Below are 19,287 nucleotides of genomic sequence, written 5' to 3'. Positions count from 1 at the left end.
CATTAGCATTAGATATCATAATTCTTAAGATTCCATCCCACCTACTCCTTTGTGTAAACTAAGCTTTGGTGCAACACAACAGCTGGAACCGTGACCAAAATCTGGTTTAACAACAGCACCAGAGACTTAGTACTACAGACAGGTCACTTGCTTCCTCCTGCAGAAGGGCTGGGATGTCTCCCAGAAGGAATGCAGTCAGACTCTCCAAGCACACTGGACACATCTGCTACAGGCTCTGACAGATTGCACCCTCTTACATGGAGTATAGATCACAGCTGTAATGTGGAATCATGCAAGCAAAAACCCCACCTATAATGAGAACATCTTAAAACAAGCTGCAAATAGTCCCTCCTATTGCTCCAAAGGGATGCTGGGTAGTATAAAGCAGAATTACGGCATGCTTGGAAGTAGGATGATGGCTTACTACACTACACCCAGTATACAAGAAACAGTGAGTGGATGGTTGCCAATAGTTCAGCAAATTGAGCTGCTCTCTCCCTCTCCCTGCACACCAACATTACCTGTGGGTTCCTTGGGACACACATCAGGCAGGGACTGCACAGGGCGAAAGTGTTTCGTGGCGTCCATTTCTTTTTTAAAGAAAGCATCACTGCTGTTTGACTGAGGCACTGGTGAAGAACTGTGGCTTGATGCCATTGCATAAAATCACCACTTGACAAAAGCTAAATAGGAAACAATAGATATCCAGGCTTTAATAAAGCTCTGGGGACACACTGTATCAAAACAATGACACTCCAGTATTGTTTTTAACTGCAGTACTTCAACTGACACATTTCAACAACAGTAGAAAGTTTATTTTAAACACAAAAATAAAAGGCAGAATGTAACTGCATAGTCTGTTCCTCACACACCTGTAGATTTGGAGGATAGCCTGTTTTTGGGCACACCACCAACAAAAATAAGAACATTAAGGAAAAAAAGGAAGTCCTTCAGGCACTTCTTCCTTTCTTGACATAACTATTGCAGCCACAGTGCACATATTCACAGTAGAATTTCCTATCAGATATCAGGAAACATTGTACTTGAATCAGGAAAACTGACAATTCAACTTTTATGGTTGCCTAGTAAAGTACAGTTTATTTCAGCATAATGTATTTGCACAGAGAAGACAATTAAATCATAGATCAAAAAGCTCTAGAGTAAGCAAAGTCACACTAATTTTCAGTTCAATTTTAAAATCCCAATTTGAAAATAACAGCCTTAAAAATTTTACACCAGGGCTAAACTTAATGAGTTCTTTCCATCTGTAAACAAAACTGCATTTCCATCAAAGTATCAGACAGTAGTAAACTGCACAACTATTAGAGGTTTGAGAGTTTATTAAAACTGTACAGCTCAAGGAGTGCCTGTTCAAAGGGACCGATCTGGATCCATGCCTTTAAGGAGAAATTAAATGCATCTAGCAAGATCTTAGCGTTTAACTACCAACCCTTAATGGACACTTAAATTACTTACTACTCGGTGAAGGAGCACAAAAAGATTAAAGGCCTATTTTATCTTCAAGTGCTAAAGCAGGCACCAAGGGATGGCTGTATCTCACTGTGTCAGCTTCCAGCAGCATCACATACATTAAAAATCTCATTTGGAAAAGAAAAAGAAAAGGTTCTACTTTCTAATCGAAGTTGAAAGTGTCCTACAAAACAATTCTAAAAAAGATGTTCAGCTGTAGCAGAGCATCCCAATCAAGAGGCCCATACTAAGAAAAACTTACTAGTAGACATAAAAAATGGGAGCAGTCAGAAATAGATAAAAAACCTTTCCAGACATCTGACAGATCTTCCTTAAATACCATGCAGCATTAATCTCTCTCCCACAAAAGCCCCACAAACCCTTTTCTCTACTACTTATATTGCATTTTGATATTCTTATGTTCTTCCCTTGACATTTCCAAAGTAACTTCTTCATTAAGCTCTTCCCTACTGTTTTGGGGTGGTTTTGTGAAAAAAAATCTAGTATATGATGACAAAACACTGTCATTTTGGCATTCTTAAAAAACACATCCAGTGCTATGTTGCCATGACCAAATCTCCTAAAGGCATACAGTAAATTTATCTGCACTTGGAATTGCTTCAAAGTGCTGTATTTGCAGTTTTTCTCCTGAAAAAGCCTCTGTAATACGAGACAGAGTCTGCTCTAGCCAGATGTATGAGCAACTAGGGCAATTTGTAGAAAGCATTGAAATCCTGTAAATCTTGCAAGCTAGTCTTTCATTAAGCCTTTCTCCTTTCCCCACAATGAAGTACTATCTAAAAAGATTGTCTAGGATATGAATTGTCGCAACTACATAAATCTGAGTGGAGAAAATACTATCTGTGTGATGCTAGATTTAAAAGAAATTTAAAAGACAGTTTAAGGTTCAACAACACCTCAGCTTTTCAGAAACAAACTCTACCTACTCTTGCACAGATATTTTCCTTACTTGTCACCATAAAATATTCACTGCAAATCTTAAAATAAAATGAAAAGAGTATAAAAAAATATCAGTGCAAGCAGTAACCTTCATACTATTGAGTGGATTCCAACAAGATATAAGAGTTCACAGGCAGAGGCCTTCTTAAGTGGCATGCAATCTGATGCTGTACTAAATTATTCATAGCTAGAAGCTATTCTAGTATCCTCCTAAGTCAGGACCCTATGGATAATTAACCCCAATGAACAGCCACATTTGCACAGGAAAAAACTCATCTCTGTACTGCCCAAACCCAGGCATTCCTCAAAATGCAGTCCTTAAACTGGCCAACAAAGTATAACTTCAGAAAGAGAAAGAAAACTGGACAATACTACCTGCATTAAATCCAAAGTACAAAGGAATATCTGCCAAACCCATATGAAGACGAAAATCCCGCCCTACACTCATCTCCGTACACTAACCTTTCCCACAACTGAAAAACTTTAATTTGTTCACCAACAGCAGCAGTTCCTTGTGCTCCACTACTAAACATTTTATAGACAAATAAATCTATAACCAGCCCCCTAAACCAACATTTTAAAATGTGCAATAATATAGAAATTTGCTGATTTAAACATACCAAAAAAATGAAACCCAGTGTAAACACAGAACACAACTTCTGCACAATATTTTAACCCATTCAACTTTCAACGCAAGTGAAAGGCAGGTAAATGCAGTTAACTGCACTAACTGTGCAGAATGACAGGCAGGTAAATGCAGTTAACTGCACTAACTGTGCAGAGCGAATTATGAAATGCTGAGTCCCCTGAGTCTCTTACTTAGAAGAACATATGGCTGTAGTAAGAATATGCAACTGTGTAACTTCATGACATCAGTGTTTAAATGATATACAATTAAAATGGATTAAATCAACTGTGTTCTCTCCAGTAATCACCATAATTTACTCACATTTTGTCTTGCAATGTGTATTAAACTAATGTAATTTAAAAAACCCTTTAGAGGTTAGATACAAGAGTAATGACAGAAGCTGGAATCTAGGCTTATAGCTTTATTTGCAACATGTCTTCAATATATTACATCTATTTTGTACACACTGTATTAATTTCCTTAGTTAAAAAGATTTTATTAAATTACACCGTCACTGTAATGACTTAATACCACTGAAGTTAAGCCAAATCTGCCATGGCAACAATGAAAATAGCTTTGATGATCTGAACTGACAGTATTCTTACAGTATGAGCACATGAAGAGCTATGCTTCAACCTAGAGCCTCCTCTTTAAAACCATTCTTGTTCAGTAACGTGCTCAGCAAGTACAATGTGACACAGCTGTACAACACAGCAGGGAACAGGATACTGCGGTGACGAGAGTAATAACCACACTGGGATACTGCCCAGTCAGCGAAACAGCAGATCTGTGAGTTAGCAATGCATTAATCACATGGGGTTTTTTCTGAGGTGACTACGCTGTGACTCTTGAGTTTCACACCCGAGGTTTCAGCTGTTAGATGAGAGCACAACAAACAACAAAGCGTATTACTCAGAAGTAATTGCACAGGGTGGTTGTAACTCTGGAGGATGTGCTTGTTTTTCTAAGTATCAGGACTTGTACAAAACTTCTTCAGAAACTGCCTTCCTATATTCTGAGTGTAATTATTCACATGCTTTGTTTTTCCAATATAATTCACAGAATCTGCTCTCCAATTTTTATTTCAGCTTCAAAAACAGTGACATCTAAGAAAAGATACCAAGTACCCAGAGGGAAGAACCCAGCATTCCAATTGAACATACAACATACTGAGCAAGATTCCCCTTCAAGCATTCCCCACTGTCCACAACAAGCCACACCTGGACACCAGCAGGCACTTTTCAAGGGCTATGCTCTGCATCCCAAAGGTAAAGCAGGAGAAGTTTCTCTGTGAACACAAATGGCATGCTAAAGTCCCTGCCGCTTTTCATGACTTTGGCAACAATAGAGTGAAATGAAAATATTTCAAGCACTCCTCTAGCTACCCAACATGCTTTGGAATAGAAAACTATCAGAAGCTACCCACAAATCAAGCTAAGGCAAGATACTGCACCATTTCTAAATGATATGATAAATACCAAAGGTATCTAGTAAAGAAAAGCATACCTGAAACATAGCTAAAAGATAAAAATGCACAAGGGACTCCTTCTAGGACCTCAACAGCTAATAAATGGCATGTTGTTATTGGCCTAATATATTTACTCTGTCCTCAAAAGTTTCGCTTTTCCTATCCATTATTACGCAGCTCTTTTTGCTAAATCAGGATTTCACCCTGTAACAGGGAAACCATAGTAGGAGCAAAGCACACAGCACCTTTGTAAGACAATGTGAGCCAGACTGCAGGAACGCAAGCTTTCACTTTTTTTTTCAACCAGCTAATTCCTCAGGCTGAAATTTCCGTGCTTGTCCCTGGTGCCCTGAGACAGACATCCCCGTTGCAGCAGGGGAGCCAAGGTTAGCTTGGAGCAGAAACCTTTAAGCAGTTTCAGAGAATGAGGTTAAAGCTCATTCAGGGAGCTGTTCTGTTAACCCAAGCTCTTTCTGAACACCTATTTCCACCCTGGGGTTTCAGAGGAGGAAGCTGATGGCTGTCAGGGCAATGACACGGCCAGAGGCAGAGGAAAGCTGTGACATGTCCCCATGGAGCACACTCCAACATGAAACCTCTTCACACAACTTAGAGAGGAGGCTGTGTCAGCCTGGCCTTTCTGAAAGCCTAATGAATATATGTATATTTGTATTCACAAACACGTATTTGAGTGCATTCTGCACATCCCAACAGTACCCCCAACCTCATGTTCTCACACTGAGGATGTACCTTCTTTGCAAAGTTAGCATGACTGATGACCATCCAGATTAGCCTTGCTGGGATGAAATCAACCCAACAAGGAAGCAATGTATGAGCTATCTGCATTTCTCATCAGCCCTGCTTAGCCACACGTGCTGTTACGATCCACAAGATTCTGTAATTCCTCAGACTGTGCTACTTCCCCAGCAAACTGCATAACAGGGACTGTGGAAAAGCAAGAGCACTTGAATAGCTTAGAGAGTAATGCCACCACCCTGCCCCTAAATAGTCTCTTTCATAAGGCCATCTCAAAACACTCTCCTCAAACAGGGAAACAGGCAAGAAAAAGCAGTAGTGACTCCAAAGAAAGAACGGGACAGCTGCATCCCCACTGCAAAGCACCATGGGTAGCCTGCAAGACCAGGATAAAGCAACATCTGACTTTCATATTATTACATTTTGTACTGGTTTCTTTTGCCCTTCCCAGCTGTAGGCACATGAAGAGCACATTAAAAAAAAAAAAAAAAAAAGTTTTAGCTGAGCTTCATTTCTTTAAACACAAGAATAAGATCCTCTGAAAAGAATTACCCCAAAATGTCCCATCACTGAATAATGTCTTGCTATTTAAAATAATCCACAAGTGTAAACATTTTGTCAAAAACTGGAAAGCAATTTATCTCCTTTTAGACAAACTATTTGGGAAGTAATATTTCACTTTCATTCAGGTACCAAATAAACAATTATATGAAACATCTGTGATGTACCCACTGGGGCAAATGCACTTCCTCTCACCTGGACAACCAACCTCCCAATGCTGAACACTAACTGGAAATCAGAAGGCAGCTTCTGTGCTGGAGAAACAGACATACCTACAGCTGTTTAAGTCATTAGGCACCACGTTCTTCCACAGCAGAGGCGTCAGAATCATTCAGAAACAATCATCAAAGCAGTAAAAATACATGTCAGAAAAGGCCTTGTGGTTAGCTGCTCACACTATCACACAATATGAGAGTGAAGTCTCTTTGTACCCTTTTTTCCAGGCATCAGCATTACAGTGTGCATTACCCCTTTGGAAAACGGTGAAATACGAGCATCTTACAGAGCTCCAGAGAGGTCCACGCAGCTGAACAAAGACCAAGGAGACCCAGCAGGCATTCCTGCCACGAGTCTGTCAAAGGCAGACACTGCGGAGCAGTGACGTGTGGAGGAAAGGCAGAAGAACTGCACCAGCTCCAGCAAAAATCCCAGCACTGAGGTCCTGACGTGACAAAAGGAGTCGGACAGACGCTCACGGCATGTGCGTCAACAGCACGATTCCCTGCACAGCCCCTCCACTTGCCATCCTCAGCAGGGCTAGGCTCCACTCCTTCATCAAAAATAACTTCCTAAAAGTATGAATTTTCATGGGAATCACGTCTTTCCAAAGCCTTACCCAAGTCCTGAACTTGCAATGGGTATGAGGGAGCCAAATAAAAATATTTCATAGTTTGACAGAATGCATAAAGCTGTGACCAGAGACTATCAAAAGGCAGGCCCAGTGCACCTCATATCAAGTCCTGACACAGGATGCCAGTCCAATGTCACCCTACAGGGCAGATACTCTGAAAACAAGACCATCCAAACTTTAACTTGGTGAACAACAGAGAGTGCCACCACATTTGCTGATAGTCCTTGTGGTATACCTGCCCAAGAATAGATCAAACAAAACTGATCACTCCTATTCACATCACTTCCTTTGCATCCCTCAAATAGCTCCCACTGACAAAAAGAATAAATAATTCTATGGCATAAAACCCAGTATGGTTATGCTACACCTAGAATGCCAAAAACCAAAAGGAAGGCCTTATACTGCTGCTTACAGTGACTGTGTAAAACTGATGGAAACACTCTAACATATTGCTAAGTGCCAGATATGCTACTCCAATTCTAATAATCTATCCCTAAACACACACACACACGCATCCAAAATGGCCCCTTTTTTCCTTTTTATTTAAGAACCAAATTGATAGAAAAAGGCTGGGATATTTAAGCTATTAAGTATGAGTACTTTGGAACATCTGATCAGTACATGGATCCGTCAGTTTTGACTATGAGGGAAACACATTAACAATTCTTTACCTTCTGAAGAGAATACTCAGGTGGTTTTCTTTAAATCTAGGTGAGGTGGGTGCAAAAAGTTAAAAATAAGAAGATAAAGCCTAGATTTGCTGGTAAATATGATTTGGACTTAATCATATGAAGCCCCAGAACTACGTACATAGGACATCCACAATCGTGCTCACCCGCTCGCTCTTCCTGCTCCATTCATAAAACAAGACAATAAATAAACAAAGTGTGAAGAAAAAAAAGAAACCAAAAGAAAATTGTGAGCCTCCCAGCTGGAAGGATAATATGATGTTCATGGCCCTTCTCTCTTCTTGAGACTCAGAGATCCTTATTTTCCCCAAACTCTGGAGAAGGAAAGCAGAAGTGGCTTCTTCACAGAGTTACTGCCCCAAAAGAAGAAACGATACCTACATGATTCCATTTCCCAACCTCTTCCTGCTCAAACTGCCAAAGAGAAGCCTGCAGTCTGCTTTCTCCACTCTTTCTAATGGCTCCTGACATTTTCCAGGCAAACAATATCCCCGTTCAACCTTGGAAATGTACATCTCCTTCTCCTCCCGTGAAGTTTGTGCTTGTCAACAAGGCAAGATTCCTACACACATGCCAGACTCCCACTACAGAGAAAGATGGTGCTGAAGACAGAGGGACACTCGGGACAGATCCTGTTACCAGCAAATCAGATGGGAGACGTAGAGATGCTTCTCGCTGTGCAAACTTCTGGCCTCACTGGTGAGGCTGCCCAGGTGATGTACAGTGACTTGTGCATGAAGAGCCACAGATCTCCTGTCAATTAATCCATTTTAGGCACTGTTTTCCTACCCAACGGAAGCACCAAGGACTTCAAGACGTTTTGTCTGTACTACAGTTAGTCAGAGTCGCACTGACTCTCAGCCCAAAACAGTAATTACTGCAGCCACTACAATAATTAACATACTGCAGTTGGGTTTTTCAGTAAGACAGCAATTTCTCACAGGGTTGCACAGCAACAGCTCCACAAGTCCATTGCACTTCTCATTCGGGACTTCATCAGTACAGGTAAGACAGTGAAGTCAATACACCACCTATGCTAGAAACTCAAAAGAATAAATACATGCAGATCTGTAGCCCAGTAATCACTCTGATGCACTTTAAAACAGGCATTTTATACTTTTTTACACTTGATTGTGATAACTCTATGTCCTGTAAGAGCAATCCTAAGTATTTAGAAAATATAAGAAAAACAGAGAAGAAAAAGATAATCCGCAACATACTAAGGCCCAAACTGGACAGTCAGGGGGGAGTTTCTGTTGGGAGTGTAGAAGGTTGGTATCTTACATGCACATGTATGTATATCTCAACATCACATACCGTCTTTGAAAAATTACAGTAAGGAAATGCAAGAAGTTAATTTTCCCATCACTCAATTTTAGGATCATCTACAAACCCAGGAACCATCGCATTCCCAAATGGCTTATGGAACCAGCAAGCCCTTTAGCGCTCCACATCCCAGTCCATCCTGGCTGCCATGCGCCAGAGGAAAACACCAAATACTTGCTCTAAACGTTAGCTCCCGCGCCGGCCATACCTTATGGAGAACACGCCAGGAGTATCTCCCGGAGGCCGTCGTCATATCTCTCCCCGTGGCATCGTCGGGAATGCTACCGGGGACCTGCGGGACAGTGACCGCATGAGGGAGGCCCGGCCTCACGCCGACACCTCCGCACCCTCCCCGCACCTCCCGCCGGGCACCGCCCGCTGCCCACCGGGGGGTTACCATGGAAATTCAGAACGGGGATTTGCAGGAAAGGAGGGAAAGCGGGCCGCGGGCAGCCCCCCCGCCCACCTCCCCTCGCGTCCCTCCGCTCCGCCGCCCGGCCCAGGCCGCCCGGGCCGCCCACACAAAGGGCGCCCGGGGAAATTAAACTTTCCCGGCCGCTCCCCGGGGGAGTCCCGGCGGCGGGCGGGGGCGGGCGGCGGCGGGGCCGGCGGCGGGCGGGCCCCCCGCGCTGTACCTGCGGCGCCGGGCGGGATGCGCGGCCTAGCGCGGCTCCTCCGCCGCGACACGTCGGTGCCCCCGCGCAGGGCGGCGCAGGAAGGGCCCGGGCGGCGGCGGGAGGAACCAGGCCCCGCCTCTGCCACCGCCCGGGGGAGGAGCCGCGGCCAAGGCCGGCGGAAGGGGCCGCGCCGCCGCCGGGGCTGCGGTTCTGGAGCGCGGGGACCCGCAGTGCCCGCGTCCCGGGCCGGCATTTGAGAGGCCTCGTCACCAAACCCCCCGCGGGTGCTCCGCAGCCGGTTTTACTCAGATTTATGTTTTAGGCTGTAATTCTCCGTCAGGCTACAGAAGATGCTGAAATACAGGTTTAGATCGCAGTGAGGCGATAGCAGCTTCACGCCTGATGGTGCCTCGAACACGCTTAAATCCTCGGCCGTAGCCCTGTGGCAGTCAACAAAACACAGGGAAACTCGGATTAATGAATAGCAGCAGTTCCGGCTGTATTTAATAAGAGAAGCATGTGGCTGTGGGCTGTGTGAACGCACCAGTGTGGAAGTCCATGGGTTACACGGGTTCACGCCTGGGCTTGCAGCTCACTAACTCGTGTTTGTGTCTGGTGCTGGCCCCAGACAGACTGGGCTGAAGATGTTTTGCTCCTTGGTGGTCAAGGTTGGCAGAGGTTTGTTCAGTACAATTTGTTTTGTAGACTCAGCCAATAAATGCTAAGCAAGTATCACCAGGATCAGGGACGCCTTGATGACTTCCTTGAGAGACGTGTCTGACGTGACCAGTGTTCACCCTTTGAAAAGACGAGTTTAAAGAGCAGAAAATGTGATACCACCGGAAAGAAAGACTAGTTTAATATTACTATTACTTCATAACTGTGGACTTTGGTGTCAGTGGTCATCCATTATACCTTCCATAGCCATGCTTTAGAAAATAAAGATGTACCTTCTCATACTTGAAAATCCCATCCTTGGTTTTCTGGAGTTAGTATTGGCTCGGCACAGCTCAAACAGACTTCATTGGAAGCTGGAACAACAAAAGCAGTCAAAAACCACAACTATGTTAAATATTAAGTGCTTGTTAGGAAGCCAATGGGGTTTTCCCTCCAGCAACCTGTAAACGTGACTCACAATATTTTTATAGCATATTTTCCACTACCTGGCAGAAATCTCTTTGTGCCTTACAGCCTCCTCTCTGCTCAGACTGCAGACATACATTTGACATACTCCTCATGGGCAAAACATGGTGGTTTGGGGTTTTTTCTGGTTTTTTTTCCCCTTGGGGACCACATTAGTTGGAGACAGTCTGTCTCTAAAATATGACACAACAGCAATAAAGTGAGCAAAGAGATCATGGACATAATGTAAAACTGATTGCTGTGTATTGATCCAGACTGCAGAAGGACTGAGTTTGCAGAATTCAGTCATGTGGATAAAGGTAAGGAAGTTGGAGAGGCTGTAGGAGGGAGGTGGTGTTAGTCCTGTCCTCCTTAGGGGTTCTCCTTTATGTTACTTGCTGTTGACCCAGACAAAAGTCCTCGGCTGTGTGGGTTGAGGATGGCATTCCTGCCAGCTGCTTGGGGGTATCTCCATGGCTCCTTCAATCACTCACAAGTAAGTTGGAAAGTTTGGATTTGTCCAAACGGAGTTCCCTGTTTGCTTTCAGTAGTCTGACCTTCTGGAATTGGACCTGAGAGTATCTACAAAACCACTTTCCACTAGCAAAGAGACAGATGGGAGGGGAGAGGCAAAAGGAAAGGGAATCCCCAGCAGCGAAGCAGCTGTGTGTGATTAACTACAGACACTGGTTTTGAGGGGAAAGCCCTTCCCACAGGCTTAGTGGTAAACCAATTTTCCCCTTTCTAGCCCTCTGGGTCAGCCTGAGGCTGAAGGTGAGTCCTGCAGCATGGATACAATTTTCCATGTCTCCCGTGTATGAATCATGGGTTGGTCCACTCACTGCTGAAATGTGTCCAGTCCTGGTCAGCAAACTGAGCCAGAGCCAAGTCTGGCTGTGCAGGACTGACCTCAGTGCTCAGCTGCTGAGGTTCACAACAGTGTTCTTGCAGTGTCTTCACTGAGTCAAGGAGCTATCCTGCCAGGTTCATTTCTGAATTGCTCAGAGCAGCCTTAAGAAGAATTTTTGCATCAGTTGCTTAGCATGAAATGACCTTTACATACAGCTGGATCACCCCTCAGTTGACATTTGCCCAGGAAGCCCTGATCTAACTGAAAACCTCAGGTCTGTGTTTCTCTTGCACCAGAGAGGTACTTTCAAAGCCAGTGATTAATTGTGTCAGAGATGCAGGGAAAAACCATACCCCAAAGTGACATTTGAGCACCCTCCCATGACCTTTAATGTTTTCCAGTTGCAATGAAAAGAGTCTTGTTATCTGCTCACACAGGGAAAGTAACAAACTGTTTGATTTTCTACCTTATGCTTCATTGACGTTTTCTCTGAGCTAAATGTTGTTACTCTTCTGCTGTGTTTTGTATTAACAGCAAAGCCCTCTGTTCCCCTTGGGAAAAATAAACTAGAGCTGCATCATCTTTGTGGATCAGAAGGAAAGGCTGACAGCCATGGGGCTGCCTCCTGCTGCTTGCTTTTCTGTCACCTTTCTGCTAAACCCTGTGGTGGCAGTGACAACACCAGTCCAGCCTGAGAAACCTCCTCTCCTCCAGACCGTAGGAGACTCGGTGGGTGATTTCTGGAGACTTTGAGAAGAAAGGCTGGTTTAAAGCACAACAAAGCTCCCTAAGGCACGAGGCATGGCTGGGCTTGTGAGCCATGCTATTCTCAGCCTGAACGTGCTCTGTGGGTAAGAACAGCCGTCCTTCACCAGCAGAGCTGATGAGGTGAGGAAACTGTGAGTCAGTCAACCATAGTTCACTCGATCTGTTGTCTCTCTACCTCCTCAAGCACAGCTTATGTCCATAAAGTCTGCTTTTATGGGAGCATTTCAGTTATCTGTGCTTCCTACTGATTGCCAAGGGCCACGTCAGCTCTGCAGGGTAGCGTGACTCAGCCCAACAAACACCCTTACCCTGGGCACACAGGACAGAGTCCCACAAAGGCTCTCCCAGGGAAAAACTCCAACCCCAAGTAGCTTTAGCCAGGAAACTCTTTCTACTGCTACTTTTTCATCTATGTGAGTTAAATTGGCATTCCTACAAAACAAGAGAAATATGACAGGGTTTTTCCTACATTCAGGCCAGCTCAGGAGTCTTCTGTGGAGTCTTCCTGGAAAAGAAATGGGAAACAGTGAGTTTTGTGCTGTAGAAAATAAACAGTAAAAAGAACAAAGAAGCTCAATGTTTTCCCAGATACAAGAGACAAAAAAAATAAGGAAATGCTTATTACTGCTCAGTGGCAGAACTAGCAGCCAACTATTGTAAAAGCTGAGTCATCTCTAGGAATATCTGGGCTTCTTTCTTGGGATGTTGCAGTATTTTAGAAGGTCCTTGCTTACAGGATCCTGGTACCACTGGCTTTCAGTTTTCCACAGAAAACCTTTGCTCGGCTTGTAAAAAACCAAAGAAGGTACTGCAATCCGTAGGGAATATGAGGGAAAATAGTGATTAGATGTAATTAGAGGGGCAGGTCCCCCAGGAACCCTGAGTGTAGTGGATAATCTTGTCTCTAAAAGAGTAGCATTAAACAATGATAGGAACAACCAAACTTCGAGGAAAAGCTCTCCTTGGAGGAAGCAAGGGATATAAAAGAAATATGTAAAATAATGAACACTGCAGAGAAGGCAGATGGATAGTTTCTACTCTTCTTAAGTAATGTGAAGGGATATTAAGACTGAATATTTCATGCCAGTAGCAGGGAACATACTTCCAGGCCTTGTTTAAGTGGAGCATGGTGCTCAGTGCCACGAGGAACCGTTCAAGACAGGAGCTTAGGAACATGCAGAATGGGCTGGCAGTTTTACTGGCTCTCCAGATTAACACAGATGACAATTTTGAAGATTATTTTTATCGTGTCAACCAAATACTAACTGGCAGTCCTCGGGCTCAGACCTATGTAGAGAAGACATGACTGGCCCACCTCAAGGGCCACCACCTGACATGGCTCTTTCTAGGACAGTTTCTTAACAGACTCCTTCAAGACACTGCCATAACATAAGGACAGCCCATAAAACTGGGATGCCAAGTCTCTCCTGTTGCTCCTGAATGCCCTGGCACATATTCCTCCATGTCTGCAAGGGTAGCAGAGCTCCTCCTGGCTCCAAGTCATTCCTCAGCACCTTAGACATGCCACAGATGTGGCTGCATTTCACACAGTTCTTGGTTCTCTCGGTCTCCAGCAGAGGCTGCAAAAAATTAAAAGCTCTTTCTTCTGTATCTGGAGTGAGCCCATGTTATCAGATAGCAGTTTATTCTGATGGAGTACATTAATACCTGAGTCATCAGGGACTCTGGCTTTCTTTACATCAGCTTTCCAGGCTAGTTTTGTTATGTGCAGTGCTCCCTTTGAATCCAGCCACGGCCACTCCAGCATTACAAAAGGAGGGATTCTGGTGGGATGCTTTCAGGAAAGTGTAATGGGAAACAGTCTGGTCCAAGCAGCACCTCAGGCAAGCAGAAAGCTCTTGTTTCTGAGATTACTTGTGAGTCAGAATGTGCAGTTTCAAAGTGATGGTTGGAAAAAAAAAAGAAAAAAAGTGCAGAAAAAGCAGACCAAGCTGGTACCGAGGGAGCAGGGCTGGCATCTTAGTGGCTTTTAAAGAGAAGAATTTGATTCTAGATACCACAGGGTTCAGTACAAGTTTTATTTTAAAGATCAGAGATAAAGGCCCTGAGTTACAGATGTTTTTAGACTTTGCTCTGCTCTACGTTGCAAGATCTGTGGGTAGAGGGCACAGCCAAGTTCACTTGTTGCCTGTGTAGGTATCACACACATAGTTCTGAGAGGAAAACCACACATTTTAAAATTCTGTGACTGAAAGACGGCGGAATGATGTGGGTGCCTAGATTAAATTGAGGAAGCAGCACCCTCACTGCAGGCTGGCCCAGCCAGCAGCTTTCTGAACGGTGCCTCAGTCCTGTCTTTGACCTTGACAGAAAATCCCAGGGTTTAAAGCAGGTGGGAAGACTTTTTTCCTGTAAGGGCATGCTCGGTAACAGCCGTCATTAGGAGAGGGATCTCTGTGAAAAGCATCACCACGTCTTTAAGTGCAGTTTGTCTTCGCTTGTTTTACTTTGCTCCTACCCTGAGCTCATCTCAGCTTCAACGCGACTGATGGCATTTGATTTAAGTCAGATGTATTTCCAGCAACCGCTTTGCAATACAGCAGATGGCAGCCTTTCCCCAGACTTCCAGAAATGAGGAGTACCTGGATTTCAGACAATCGTGTCTTTTCTTGTCCCCTGGTGTCTAGCGGCCAGCAGAAGCCTCTGTAGGAACCCAGCAACTGATTCAATGCAGCTAGAAATAGAACACTATCATCACCTTGCATTTGGAGAGCTTGGCTTCTCACCAGAGGGTGATCAGCTCTTGCACCACCTCTTTATTCACCTAGGACGGTGTTTCCTGTCAGGTTTAGCTGCCGGCTCCAAGAGAGCCCGGAGGTGTAGCCGCAACCCGACTGCACTAGGGCGGCACAGACACACACACAAGCGCAGGCAGCCGGGGTGCGCTCCCCACCCGAGGGAGCCCTCCCTGAACAGGGTCTGAAGGACGCAGGCAGAGGCAAAGAAGGGAGAGAGAGGGGGGAACTCCCCGCGTAAGTTCCATGCAGAAGGCTTCCTAAAGCAAACAGACGCGAAGGGGAGACAAAGAGCCAAGGAGATAAGAGTGTCCAGGGATTTTATAGTGGGGATAGGAAAGGCGGGGATAAGGGATACAGCCAATGGGATACTTGGCAGGAGGCGGGGTTGAGGGTAAGGGAATCAGCGGGAGTAACACATACGAGGGACTTAGCCGAGGAACCAATGGGGTGTCGAGTACGACAGAACTTCCTAGAATTAATACATATTAACTTAGGGGAAATGAATATTAACAAACTTACACATAAAACAGGGAGGGGAAAACACAAACCGATCATACAAAATATGTAAACTGCAGAACTGGGGGATTATGGGCTTTCACCCTAACTACAGAGTGAGGCATTAAACTTCGGGGCCTGACCACCACAGCTTGGTGTCTATTGGCTCTTCAGGGATCAGGGTGGCTGCAACCACCTACAGTGCCACAGTTTCCCTTCCAGCTTATATCAGAGTTTGACACTGAAGCAATTAAAAATCCACGCTAATTCATTTCTTCACCTTGACAACAACGCATAACAGAAAACACATCATACTCGGTGGGGAGTGTGTCAAAATCAAAGTCACATTTCTCAGTGCTTGACATGCTGTATTAAAAAGCACCTCTGTTAAGAGACCTACGCAGCTGGCTGAATAAACTGTGGTGTGGGTGAGGCCTCAAATTACTTCATCTGCTGGTGACTCTTCAAAAGAGACTCAGATATGCTCTGTGGATTCACCCAGCCCTGAAAAGTAAGGAGAAAAGTGATCAGCACTCTTCTGTCCTGCCCCTTTTTGTTCCAGACGAGGAATGCTTACTGGGACAGGGGTTTTTGAGATGACCACAGCCGAGCTCTTTCTAATACCTCCTGGATCCTTGGAAGCATTTCTTATTGCCACATAGCAACTCCCTTGTCCAAACTGTGTTTTTATACCTACCTGAGTGGTATTAGTCAGGCCTAGGGGTCTGTTTCACAATCATGAGAAAGATGCAAAGATGTCTTCTTCTGTGAGATTGCTCCTGATGGAAACACAAAAGAACACAGATTTACTTCTACACAGGCTCTGCTTTCAATTTCTACTTTTTATCCTGCTTCTGTTCTCACAAAACATGTTAATGGCATCCAGATGCTTATTAACACGCTTCATAGTAAGAACCAGAGACAGGAAATACAGGCCAGATGAGGAAGAGAAGAGCTTAAACAACAGCTAAGAGAGCTGAGAGGAATCCAGACTCAGCAGGGCCAAGTAAAATTTACTCTGGAGCCTTCAAGAAACAAATCAAATGGTTGTCAAATGAATGACACTATTATAAATTCCAGGGAACAGAAGAGGTCCCACAGCACCAAAAAACCTATTAGCAATATTTAGGGGGACATCCAAATACAGCATTAATTGATCTTAAAGAGCCACATAAGCCTTAAAGCAACTGCTAGGGGCTTAAAAAACCCCAGGCTGCGTCTAATCAACTCCATTCCTCTCTTTGATAAGGCAGCTGGCCCGGCAGCTGGGAAAGGAAAGGCATGGACGTGCTGCATCTCCCCTTGAATCATGCTGGGTGATGCAGCCACCAAAGGAAATGGTCCAGACAGCATTGCTGTGAGGTGAACAGACAATGGAGTTATTTATGCTCAAGGTGTACCATCTATCACATCCCCAGCTCTGTGTCCCATCAACCACTGCCATGGCAACATCAGCTCCCAACATCTGTCTGAAGAGCTAGGAGACTGGATTTCTGTGCAGGTAATACCACGTGGGATGGGAGACACAGGGAGACAGAGTTAACTTCACACAGGAAATCACCGTCGTTGAGGAAATGGCCCCAATTCCCTTTGCTATACTCAAGGTCTTGGAATTCAAGAGCATCTTTTCCTTATGGGACATGCATACAACTCACCCCCAGTTCAGCTTTCAATGAAAAAACCACTTAAAATACTCTTCTACCAATCTACACAGCCCACAGAGCCTGCTGCAGCCTGCTGCTTCCAGCTGTCCCTCACAGGAGCCTTCTCGTCCTTTGAAAGCTGCCCTCTTCTTTCCCAGCTCTGTAGAGAAATCTGGCTAACAAGGAATCTCGAGGCCATTCCACTGCCGTTCTCCCACCTTCCTGGCTGCATTCATTATTAATAGCTCCTCATTAAATTTTAATAAAATGAATATCAGAGGTTTAGGGCTTGGAAGGCACCTTTCCTCCTTTTTTTTTTTTTCCCTTCCAGCTCTATTTGTTGGACAAGTTCATTCAGTGTCACACAGGGGAAGGTGCCGATCAATACCTTTTGCAGGAAGCTGTGTTTTTCCTTTATTCCCAAACTCTGCAGAAGCGCCTGGAATACTAAAGCTTTCGCTTTGAGTTGTTTCTTTTTCTTTAAGAAAGCAAACCCCAAACAGTAGATAGGTATTTGGTCCCAACTTGCTCTTCAGTTTACTTTAGTGGATACAAGTTTATGAATTCTACAGTTTTATAGTAGATAAGAGTTTCTGAGTTCTATAGGTGAACCATGGACCAGTCTCCATTGGAGTCTCCATTACTGCAGATTTGGAAAGACTAAGCATGTTGAACACTTGCAAGAAGTGTTTGGGTAGAACCGACCCTGCCACAGGCCAAACGAATGAAGGAGAGGAGCTTCCATAGATCAGTGGTTACATGATGAACAACATCTTTTTAATCAGCTGGTGCAAAGAAACTTGCATCTAAAACTTTCGAAAAATTTGTTTGATGCAACCTGGGAACTCCTGGTGGTGGTTTTTGTTTGTTTGGGGTTTTTTTCCTTTTAAATAGTAGGGGAACTCCAGATACACTGAGTTTTTTGAGTATCAAGAGCAAAGGTGGGTTAAATATCCCCCATCCTGGGGACTCCCATAGCTGCTCTTCTCTTCCTTTGCTGTGGCCTGGGGAAGCCAGCCTCTGATATACCACTTTTATCTTTCTATTCTGTGAATGAGCCCCTAAATTACAGTCTGAAAGATTGTTCGGGACCAGCAGATCCTAAGCCTCGTGCACGATACTATTCAACATATTTTTTGCTGCAGAAGCATAAATAGAGCCTGGCTTTATTAACCATTAGCCTATAAAGTTAAATGTATAACAAAATGCAGACACACATGGGCTATAAATACATTTATATTGTTTTGAGGAACACTAATCCCAGGCCTCCACGGTATGAAAAACACTCCACTGTATAAATAATGTGCATTTGGCAATACTGGTGTAGGGACAGAGGGGTTGTTTGGGTTTTTTTCTTTAGGGCTGGCACGGACTCCAGGCAAGCCCCACTTTTGTGGAGGCACTCGCCCTGCTCCAGTGATGGCTTTCCCTGGCAGGCAGCAGCCAGGAGCTGCCAAGGACTTTGCCATGAGCATGATTCATCATTGCCCAAAGGTGCCTGAACACACCTTCTGCTGCTCCTGCTCCAGAACAGGTGGAGTGAGATTTCCAAGTGATAACGAGTGACGCTGGCAAAAAATGCTGAGTAACACTGAAAGCCCCTGGAGCAATGGTGGAGATGAGGTCTTTGGCACTGCTGCTCCTGCCTCCTCAGGAAAGCTGCTCTGGATCCACTTTTAATGGGAATAAGTGAAAAAGCATTAAACAACCATGCCCTGAGTGGCTATCTGGCATTTAAAGGCCTGCTTATTGCTTCAACTCCCCTTCAGAAGTGAAGCAAGCTACTTAAACAGCTTTGCTGTGCAGAGCCCAGGCCCAGCTGTGCCCAGGTGGCCACTGTGACCACAGGCTGTGGGAAGGCCCAGATGCCCATGACCCCTCTCAGGCAATGTTTATCCTCCAGCAATGGTCAAAGGTGACACCACAGCTTCATCCTGGGGTGGGACCCATGGACATGTCACCATTACAGAGCAACACTCCAGGGAAAGGCAAACTGGGCACGAGAGACTGTGACCCCTCAATCCATGGCAGTTTGGAGCCTTTCAGCCCCTCTGAGGTCACAACTCAGGTGATTGTCCAGGCAAAACTAGAACGGGCACAGCTGCATCACAGTCCTACGGAGACTTTGGGAACTGCCAGCCCCTGTGCCAATGGGAAGCACAGGACAGAGAGGGGAAAGGGGCCAATTAAAAACCAGGCTGCCTCCGTGTTGCTCAGGGCAAACTGAACAGATGATGGCATCGCTGGAAGCTGCATTTGCTTTTAATTGTCCTCATTCCACTGAATAACTAATTCTCTCCTCCTCCCACACGACAGCAAAAAAAA

The 19,287-nt window shown here is 44.7% G+C and overlaps 1 protein-coding gene and 1 long non-coding RNA gene across 3 annotated transcripts in view; both read right to left on the bottom strand.

Moving 5' to 3' along the window:
* The window catches only part of VPS54 (VPS54 subunit of GARP complex), a 47,586-nt gene extending 38,133 nt beyond the window's left edge, over nt 1-9,453 (bottom strand). For both annotated transcript variants that reach the window (XM_039570091.1, XM_039570092.1), the window contains exons 1-3: nt 9,344-9,453; nt 8,917-9,000; nt 522-683 (exon numbers count right to left, since the gene is read on the bottom strand). In XM_039570091.1, the coding sequence (XP_039426025.1) occupies nt 522-657 (136 nt within the window). In that variant the 5' untranslated portion in view covers nt 658-683; nt 8,917-9,000; nt 9,344-9,453. The remainder of the gene's footprint in view (nt 1-521; nt 684-8,916; nt 9,001-9,343) is intronic.
* A 182-nt stretch (nt 9,454-9,635) lies between these two features.
* Nucleotides 9,636-16,121, bottom strand: LOC120411804. Its single transcript, XR_005604350.1, has 4 exons — nt 16,017-16,121; nt 10,276-15,823; nt 9,870-10,123; nt 9,636-9,765 (listed from the first exon to the last, which is right to left on the bottom strand). It is a non-coding gene; the product is annotated as an uncharacterized LOC120411804 (long non-coding RNA).
* Nucleotides 16,122-19,287: the final 3,166 nt, after the last annotated feature.

The sequence above is a fragment of the Corvus cornix genome, chromosome 3 (genome assembly GCF_000738735.6).
Source record: "Corvus cornix cornix isolate S_Up_H32 chromosome 3, ASM73873v5, whole genome shotgun sequence".
NCBI lineage: Eukaryota > Metazoa > Chordata > Aves > Passeriformes > Corvidae > Corvus > Corvus cornix.
The sequence above is the reverse complement of the archived record's forward strand: the minus strand, read 5'-3'. Positions and strand labels throughout refer to the sequence as shown.